General features: G+C 39.6%; 1 protein-coding gene across 2 annotated transcripts in view; it reads right to left on the bottom strand.

The window, feature by feature from the left end:
• Positions 1–10,046, bottom strand: part of DDX1 (DEAD (Asp-Glu-Ala-Asp) box helicase 1) — a 41,627-nt gene that overhangs the window by 21,993 nt on the left and 9,588 nt on the right. For both annotated transcript variants that reach the window (XM_010852091.1, XM_010852092.1), the window contains exons 2-9: positions 7,340–7,391; positions 6,966–7,029; positions 5,823–5,852; positions 4,943–5,039; positions 2,970–3,017; positions 1,273–1,356; positions 830–913; positions 379–455 (exon numbers count right to left, since the gene is read on the bottom strand). In XM_010852091.1, the coding sequence (XP_010850393.1) occupies positions 379–455; positions 830–913; positions 1,273–1,356; positions 2,970–3,017; positions 4,943–5,039; positions 5,823–5,852; positions 6,966–7,029; positions 7,340–7,391 (536 nt within the window). The remainder of the gene's footprint in view (positions 1–378; positions 456–829; positions 914–1,272; positions 1,357–2,969; positions 3,018–4,942; positions 5,040–5,822; positions 5,853–6,965; positions 7,030–7,339; positions 7,392–10,046) is intronic.

Below are 10,046 nucleotides of genomic sequence, written 5' to 3'. Positions count from 1 at the left end.
AGTTTTTATACTCAGTCATGTCACGAGTGATCAAGTATGCAGGAAAACATACTAAGCTATGATTGAGTCATTAAAGACAACTTGCGGCTGCTGCTGCTGCTGCTAAGTCGCTTCAGTAGTGTCCGACTCTGTGCGACCCCGTAGACGGCAGCCCACCAGGCTCTGCCGTCCCTGGAATTCTCCAGGCAAGAACACTGGAGCGGGTTGCCATTGCCTTCTCCATTGTGTGAAAGTGAAAAGTGAAAGTGAAGTCGCCCAGCTGCGTCCGACTCTTAGCAACCCCATGGACTGCAGCCCACCAGGCTCCTCCATCCGTGGGATTTTCCAGGCAAGAGTACTGGAGTGGCTTGCCATTGCCTTCTCCGAAAGACAACTTACCTCTCCATAATTGTCAAACTGCTTGTTGTGGGATTTCTTCCCTGTTCCACCAAAGCCAAATCCAAACTTGTCAGTACCTAGATTTTAAAAGTATTTTATAAGTGTAGGAAGAAAAAGTATAAAGTGAAAAGCACCATAAAAGCAGCTTAAAAGCTGAAGATTTGAAACATCTACAAGTATTATGTGGTATGTATTAATGCAAATTAACTTTACTGACTTTACTCTTACCCTCAACATTATTCCTCCTGATTTTATGATGTTACCGTATCTATTTTTGGTGGACTTCAAATCTTTCTTGGAATGAGGTAGGGAATAGGTAAATAATATTATTTCTATGTCTCTAAATATAAACTCTGTATGGTTAAGTTTATTACTTCACTCCCCACTAAAACAAAACATTAAAAATTCACAAATGGAAATCAATAAACTCAGTTTATTTAGAAACACTTACCAAGATCTAGGGATGCTTGCATGGAAGACCACCCAACTCTGCACAACCCTTGGTCATGACAGGATACCTCATAGTAGTGCTTCCCTACAGGGACAAAATACTTTTGAGATTTACATAAATCGTACACATGATTCATTTACCACGCAGCCACTTTTCCATTTAGACGTGAATCTGAGCAAACTCCGGGAGAGAGTGAAGGGCAGGGGAGACTGGCGTACTGCAGTCCATGGGGTCACAGAGACTCACTTGATACTTAGCAGCTGAACAACAACACTTTTCTACTCTTTCTGAATTACATTTTATATGTTCCAGATGAAGACTTGTAGCTCTCTCTCCAACATTAAAAATCTTTTCCGATCCTCACTTTAAAGCTACTTTAAAGAAAGTTCATGTACCAATACATCTCCCCAAAAGTCTGTAGGAGCACAAATGTCGTTTGATACCTTTCGTTAGGCCTTTGGTGGCTCTGCACCCATGCCACTCCTTTACTTCTCTGCTCTGACAACAAAGACCATCTGAGCCAATTGCTGGAGTTGAGAAAAACACAGAAAACCACGTCAATACAGATGATGTAAATCACGCACTCTGAAATAAGCATCATTCAGTCTCACTAACAAGATAAATTTTCGCTTGTTGCAATGTTCCAAGGACTAAGAGCTGCTGATTGCTGAAGGACAGCAGCATCCTCTGTGTGAGTAACCGCCCCCATTTAGGCCCTGGAGGGCCATGCCAAAGGTCGGGGACTAGTTTCTTTACTGTGACCTGTTGACCTGGACAGCATTTTACCACAACAAAAAGGAGTCAAAACAGTACCTAACCTGACTTGCACCGACGCCAGCTGCACCACCAATACTTAGACAACTGTTCTCTAGAGTCCCTTACACAAATGGATACTAAGAATGACACTGGTTGCTCCGATTTTATGCTGAAATTAGAGTCTGAATGAATGCTACACTAAAAGGAAAAGAGAAAGTCTCCCTGGCTTGTTCCCTAATCTGCAGATCCAGCAATCACAAAGGGAAAGCAGGAAAAGTCTGAATAAATAACCCTGTGGCTATTATTGCTAACATAGGACTCTCAAACATGAAGTTCTATATTATATATCACAGTCAGTCATAGCGCTAATTGGTGCTTTTTGGCTTTAAGTAAAGCATTTGGCCTTTATCTTTACTAGAAACTGCAACTTTTGTCCTGGCTTGGGCTTGCAAATCATATCTGGCACCTGACTATAGAAGAAACCTTTTGAAAAAGCACCTCATTACACATTTTCCTTTCCTTATCAGAAACTACATTATTTACTCAAAGTATAAATTCTCATGAGTGTATCATATAAACCTCTGAATTTTTAAAAAGTTCTGTGACAATGGTAAATCCTAAACATTTTTGTATTTAAAATTCTTTATGCGTATGTACATAATTAATCTAGATACCACATGGTGAAGAGCAGCATTGGGGTTGCTTGTTTTTGTCATGATTCCTCAGGCCCCTTCTACCTTTCTCTGCATCCTGATTTTCTTCCTCCCTGACACCTGGGGAAAATTCCTCCAAGTCAACTCTACAGTTCTGACTTGTTCTTCCTAATGGCTACACAAGAGTCCAGGGATACACCCTGATCTTTGTTTACTATTCTGGCAGCAGCATTTACTTTGCTGGTAGTTTTTATCATTAGAAATGTTGCATCCAACAGCTCTGAATGTATATCCTTGCATATGGGAAATATTTTCCCAATGAGCTTAATCTTCCAGGAATATACATTCTTTAAATACTAAAAGATAATGCGGAACTGCTTCTTAGAGAGGCAGCCAATTTGTACATTTTTATCACTCTTCTGGATTCTTGCTAATCAGATGGTGTAACACAGTCACTGTAACTTTTACATTCCACTTCCCTACTACCTGTAAACTTGACCTTGCAAGTATATTGCCATTTGGATCTGCTCTTCTGTGAACTGCCTATTCACATTCTTCGCCCATTTTCCTTATTGGCTGTTTACCTCTTTCTTACTAAAATAAGTAACCCTTTATCATCCATCAACACCAGAACCCCTTATAAGTTTATAAGGATTCTTTATCTTTCCTCAGCATTGCATTAAAAACAAGCTTTTGAATTATAAATATGCTGCTGAAGTCTCTCCACTTACCAAAAGCAGATCCTCTGTCATATGGGTTCATTTGCCATTTGTTCAGCACTAAGCAAATTAAAAGAAGAAAAGTTAACCCTAAATAAACATAATTTAAAACATTCTACAGAAAATAAAGCAAATACTTTATATTTTATATCATACCATAACTCCTCTAGATTCAATATAGTTTTACACACTATTTGGAATGTACAATTAAAAGTGTTGCTGTTTTGATTAAAGGCAAAACTGAAACTGAAAACTGAAACATGTCAAAAATAATAGTCACTGACCCACCAAGGGCTAAAACCTTTTCTGCTCTCGTTTCAGTGCCTTTTTACAGGATGGCACTGATCTGTGTCCTAACTATGAGAGCATTAATAAAATGAAGTTCTGGCGACTTCAGTCATAGTGAAAACAACCTACCAATGTATCAGAGTCCAATTATCACTTTATCATAACTAAAAGAAAAGCCAGTCCTTTATCTTATTATTATCTTAAATAATTCAAAAGTCACAAAGTATTTTCCTCCTTACGTCTAAGGAATCAGTATTTTCCTTTTCTAGAGTATCTTAAGAGTCTGGATAACCAAAGAATCGCAATAGCTAAAGAGAACTCGATGTGTTTTCAAGCCCAATTTCGGCCCAAGATAGAAATCTTTTCTGGACTATTTCTGGTCAAAATGTATCTACCATCTGCTTAAACATTCTGAATGTTCTCTGAGCGTCTCCATTCACTGTGGGCTCAAGTGAGCTACTAGGAATTAAGTTAAACAGTACTTTCGAGAACAATATTCTCTCTCCAGATCCCTTCAATGATTTAACAATTACACCATCTCTCTTCTTTGTTTCTCCATGTTTCAGTACCTAGCTTCTTTATCTGTAACAGGACATGGTTTTTAGAACCACAACCATTCAGGTTATCTTCTGTGTAGTGTTCCCTTTCATCATCATCTCTCATAAATGATGGCTGATAGCCGTTACAAGTTCTGAGACTATTTCTAAATAGACTAATAGTCTAGTGTTCACATCCATTATCTTACAATTCATTTACAAATAAGTTCGTTCCACAAACTCTCTAACACTGTTACTTTCAAACTCCTGAGAAGAAAACAGTTGATATGCCAGCTCATGCCACTTAAGCTTGCAATTGTGTCACAACTGAGTTTTGTTTCATGAAACAAAAGTGACTTAATAAAATCACAGATTACTCAAGATAGAATGGAATTCAGAAACCATTTAATGAAAGTGACAAAATTTAAAGATGAAAAAATTGATGTAAGATTGTTGATGGCACCAACAGAACCAATCTTCATGGAGACAGGACTGAAAATATGAAACTGAGTTTAAAATGTACACTTTACATTTTAACTTCTTGGGCTCCTTCCTTAAAGGACAACGCATGCCTCTTTCCCTGTAGAAGGCAGTATTTTCTACCACTGTGGGGTTTTACTCTACCAATTATTTGTAAAATCCTTCCTCAATGCCTTTGTAAAACATCGTACCAATTTATCTTCAATGAAAGTGAAAGTCGCTCAGTCGTGTCTCTTTGCGACCCCAAGGACAATCCAGTCCATGGAATTCTCCAGTGGGTAGCCTTTCCCTTCTCCAGGGGATCTTCCCAAACCAGGGATCGAACCCAGGTCTCCTGAACTGCAGGCAAATTCTTTACCAGCTGAGACACAAGGAAGCCCTTTATCTTCAATATTATGCATAAAAGTTATCAAGTTAAGAAAAACATTAAAATAACTATAATTTCCAAAATGCCAGTATTTTCTCAAAGGAATTAATACTAATGTTAGTATTTTAAAAGGGATCGTCTTTCAATGTTTATGCTCTCACTTTTAGCACTGATGGTTTCCACAACACCAAGTGACAATACCATCCCCCGTGTATCAACAATAAAAGTGCACACTCAAATCTCATGTCTTTAAATATCTAGCATGAGAATTACTAATTTATACAAAATGAAATTAATAATACGCAAAAAATCACCTGAAGCACCAGTTTTAATTGTCGCTTTTCCTTTTTTGCCTTCTTGTTGGTCTTTCAGAGTTTCATACACTATCTGAATAACCGGAATACTGAAAGCCTAGCGAAGAAACAAGAGTGCTCTATATTAGTAATGAGATATCAGTGACAGTTTAATAATCAATGTAAATTGTGAGAATTATGCATGCACCTTAAATAATACACATATTCCTGATTGCTGCTCTAATTTGCCCAAAGCCAAAATATCAGTAAGATAATAAGAGTTGACTGAATGAAAGAAATAGGAGCCAGCCAACAGCCCAAAATAATAAGCAATAGGGACCTACAGAATGAACTGAACTGAAAAGGATAAATATTATTCTCTAGTCTAGACCAATAGGAGATCAACCTAATTGCAACCTCTTTATTACTAGAGCCACTACATTAAAATTCAGAAGTGAGTATAAATATTAAAGATATTGTAACTATTTCCAAGACCAATTTAAAACTATATTCTTAAAGCCATACTCTTGTAAATCTTTTTCAGAATTAGCTGGCATGGCAAAAAAAATATCGCTCTCAGTGGCAAGCAACAAATTTTTTACATTTTGGAAGGAGATTATTTGATTAAATATTTCAAAGCAAAAACCAATGTTTAAAGACCCTGATGCTGGGAAAGACTGAAGGCAGGAGAAGGACGACAGAGGATGAGACGGTTGGATGGCATCACCAGCTCAATGGACAAGAGTTTGAGCAGACTTCAGGAGATGGTGAAGGACAGGGAAGCCTGGTGTGCTACAGTCCACAGGGTCACAAAGAGTTGGACACAACTTAGATGACTGAACAACAAAAGTTGCTTTAAAATCAACTCTTACAAAGTAAGTCAACTTAGAAGTTTACTTACCCCAGTTTTTCCACTTCCTGTTTCTGCAGCCTAAATGAAAAAAATAAATAAAGCTTAAATTGCCAGCTAAAGAAATCAAATTAACGTGATAGCATGTAGAAATCTCTAACGATACACAAGCTAGCCAGATTATTCTGATTTCCTCATTCAATTCTTTTGACTACTGCCAATCTTGCCATTTCTTTTCCATTCCCTCTGCAATCTGTTCGCTTTTCCCATTGCTAACAGTCAAATCTAAATCCTCACTGTTCTAACACCCTAACTGCAGCTCTGGAGAAGGCAATGGCAACCCACTCCAGTACTCTTGCCTGGAAAATCCCACGGACAGAGGAGCCTGGTAGGCTGCAGTCCATGGGGTCGCGAAGAGTAGGACACAACTGAAGTGACTTAGCAGCAGCAGCAACTGCATCTCACCTCTCAGAGCTATACTACAAGCTGCTACCAAATCAGTCTTCACAAAAAAACACACTTCTAACCATGCAAGGCATCTCTAGTTAAACATGTCCAATGATCCCCACTGCCAACAAACACCCAAATTCTTTACCATGACCCTTAAGAAAGGGCTCAGATAATCTGACCCACCATATACTCCCATCTTATCTCAAGTTACGCCTCTCCACCCCCGCACCGCAGACACATGTATGGCATGCTCCCACCTGAGTGAACTACTCTGGGATCGTACCCTGCATTCTCCTATTCCCTGTTTTTGCCGATGTGCTCTCTACCTGGAGGGCATTTCTCCTTTATCGTCCCTTGTCCAAAATCTAGTTCCTCCAAGCCGAGTCCCTTACAATTCCTCAAACAGAAGAGTAACTGCATCCCCACTTGAATCTTGTCACACACTGCGTTTCTTGGGCAAATCCTCCCTTGTATGACATTTATCTGTGTACCTGTCTTACTGAGCTACTGAGTTTAAGCTTCTGAAGGGCAAGGACTGCATCGTATCCACCTCTGTGTTCCCCGCAACTCCTACCTACTTATTTTGAATGGAGCATATGGATCTTCAATGTTGGTGAATAAACAAAATTAATCTGGTGAAAATATCATTTTTAAGCCTATGGGGCCTCTTTAAGTGTGCGGTTACAAACAGCCCCAGAATTGTGTTTCCTTGGCTTCTGACTACCCCACCATGTTTAAACATACCATAAGGACATCACCTCCTCCTAGGATGAGGGGGATCGATTCAGCCTGGATATCAGTTGGGAGACTAGAAGAATCATTTTGAAGAATTTTAGTTAGTAAAAAGAAAGAAAAAAAAATCACCTAAGCTCATTAAGTCATGTTAAACAATAAACCTAGATGAGAATTTTATTTGGTAAATACTAACAATCTTTTTTCAGCTAAAAATATATCAACGTTTAAAAAGGAAATTCTACAATTTAAAGAATCACAAGAAAAAAACTGAATTTCACTTACCCAACTGGGCCCAACAATCTTTGATAAAATCACTGTTATTTTAAATTGTAAAACTCTGCTGTCACAGGAACATACAAGTTTTTAAAGACAGAGGTACTTACAGCCAATCCATCTCTTCCACGGCTTGTGCAATCTCAGGCATAACACCCATCTCTGAAAATAAAAATTAATCTTAAAGATTACACATAGTACTAAACAAATTATACTGCTCTTAAAATTACTATTCAGTGGTGAAACAGGTTTGAAGCAACATTCAAATGTCTACTGAGTATAAATTTTGGAGAAAGACCTTGAAAGTCAAATTCAAGCTCTCACTACCAATGTGACCTTAAGCAAGCTCCATACCTATTTCCCCACAGAAAAAGGAGCTAAAATACTGCCTGCATTGTAGGGATATGGGAAGATTACAGATACTCATATGTAATGCACCTGGAACACAGCTGCCACTTAGGGATGATATACAGCAGCCACCGGTGACAGTTTCCTTCCTACCACTAGTGAGAAATCTGCCAGAATTGGAGAGGTTCCAGACCAGTACCTTGGTGTTTCATCTAGAGATGATGTGGAAATCACGTGTCTTGCCTCTGTGAGGACCATGTGAATACCCTCAGCGATCTGAGACAAATGAACAGGTAAGAAGAGGGAGCCCACATGTACAGGTAGCCATAATCAAAACTATGATGAACTGAAAGGGAGGGGCTGGTGGTGAGAACTTGGGTTAACCGGAAATGTCAGCTGAAGAACTTCTCTGTTCTTACCTGTTCACATGTTTTAAGTAATTTACATCAAAGCGAATCCTAAATAAATAGGCCGGGTTATTTCTCATTGGATTTTGAAATTTCATCACTTCTCAAATGAACTGTAGGGTTGTATGGAATAGTCAGTTGTATTTCTTAAATTTCCTTTCCAAATAAGAAGTGATCTTTCAAGTCTGCATTTTAAAACTGTAGCTTTTATTAGTTATCTATACAACAGTATATATTTCTATTAAAAAAACAAACAATACTCAAACACACCCAACCCCAAAGATAAACTATTTGGATATTTTGTATTTCTTATAATCGTTTGTAAAAAGACAAAATAAATCTATAATCCACTGCAAAAGTAGCTCCCACACGCCCCCCTCTACCACATCAAGTGAGAAGACTCATATTAGCAGTCAACAGTAGATACAATACTAACATTTTATATGTGTGCTCAGTAGCGCCCAACTCTTTGTGGCCCAATGGACTGCAGCCAGCCAGGCTCCCTTGCCATGGAATTTTCCAGGCAAGCATACTGGAGTGGGTTGCCATTTCCTTCTCCAGGGATCTTCCTGACCCCGGGATGGAACCTGCACTGGTGGGCAGATTCTTTACCACTAGTGCTAGCTGGGAAGCCCCAACATTTTATATAGTGACCTAGTTAATATAAACATTGATGACATAAGAAAGTATAAAAATCTCTTCCAAAAAGGCAGGCTCTTCTACCCCTCAATCTCTTTGACGAAATCCACAGATTGAAAAACTAATCCAGGTCAAAAGTACAGCCAAGCTGACCTTTTTAAAAAGTGACCCCATGAGAGTCCAGGTGTATTCTCTCTCCTAAAATGCAAACTGCTTGGAAAAAAGGAGGAAGGTCTTCAATAGGCTGCATCTGTATTAACTATTACATTGCAAGCACCAACTAAAGACGGCTTTCAGCAAATTCCAGGCAATTTCTTGTTCCACACTGGTCATGCTCTTTGCAGATTTGCTTTGAAACTATGTTTTCTTTAAACAGAACATTTTTAATACTCAAAAGAAAAATAGCAATATTCATGCTCTTTAATTCCACTATTGTCTTTATTTCACATCACAGACTCTTCCAGCCCGTTACCCTAATATTGCTGAAATCTGTGCATAACTCTCAAAGTGACCCTACAAAACGAAAACCTGGAGCTAGCTGCTCTGCACACCTGAGCTCTGAAATCTTGTTTTAGGAGAGCTGGTCAAAGAAAAGCAGCTCCCAGTTTACGCAGATTTCCTCTCGTCTCCTATGAAACCCAACTAAAACCACCAGAAATCTTCCTCCCAACTAAAAATCTGCAATTTCTAATGTTCTAATAGTAGAAAAATGAAGAAAGTAACAATACTGGGTTATATGTGAAGTCACCTTAATAGGATAACAAACATTAAAGATGGTTGGCCTAACTGCATACATTTATTGCTAGGTAAATGTACAACTTTCAGTATGGAAGGCTGACTGCAACTTGTGGACGTATAAAGGAAGAATGATAAAGAAAAAGGAAAAAAACAACTGTCCAGTTACGTAAGCCATCTCAAATTCCTTTTCGGAACGAAAGAGGGTATCGCCAGAAAAGAACGATTTTTAAAAGTGTGCGCTGACCTCGTGTTTACGCGGCTGAAAAGGTTTTCCCTATAGCTTAGGTATATATAACGTTAGGGTTGATTTAACAGCGCTTGACAACAAAGAAGGATCAGGTTTGTGCCTAGGACTTTTCGTTCTGGAAGGGCCTGGGGAAAACTCTAGATGCAGGATGGTCACTTCCAAGGAAGCCCTCTCCGCGCGCCCCGCTGCCTCCCTGCCCGGCCCGCCCCTCCCCGGGCGCGGGCAGAAGACGGTTCCCTGCACCACCCGCCACGTCAAAGCGCAGGAGGCCCGGGGCTCCGAGCGCAGCTGCAGCATCGCCGCCGCATCGGGCAGGACAGCAGGGTGAAGGGCGGCTGGAAGGAGAGACGGACGGGAGCGAGCACCGGGGAGGCCCGGCCAGCCAGCCGGCATCCAGACAGCAAAAGGCTGTCTCCCTGCAACAGCGAGACGCACCGA

Source organism: Bison bison, unplaced genomic scaffold (genome assembly GCF_000754665.1).
Source record: "Bison bison bison isolate TAMUID 2011002044 unplaced genomic scaffold, Bison_UMD1.0 scf7180017864307, whole genome shotgun sequence".
NCBI lineage: Eukaryota > Metazoa > Chordata > Mammalia > Artiodactyla > Bovidae > Bison > Bison bison.
The sequence above is the reverse complement of the archived record's forward strand: the minus strand, read 5'-3'. Positions and strand labels throughout refer to the sequence as shown.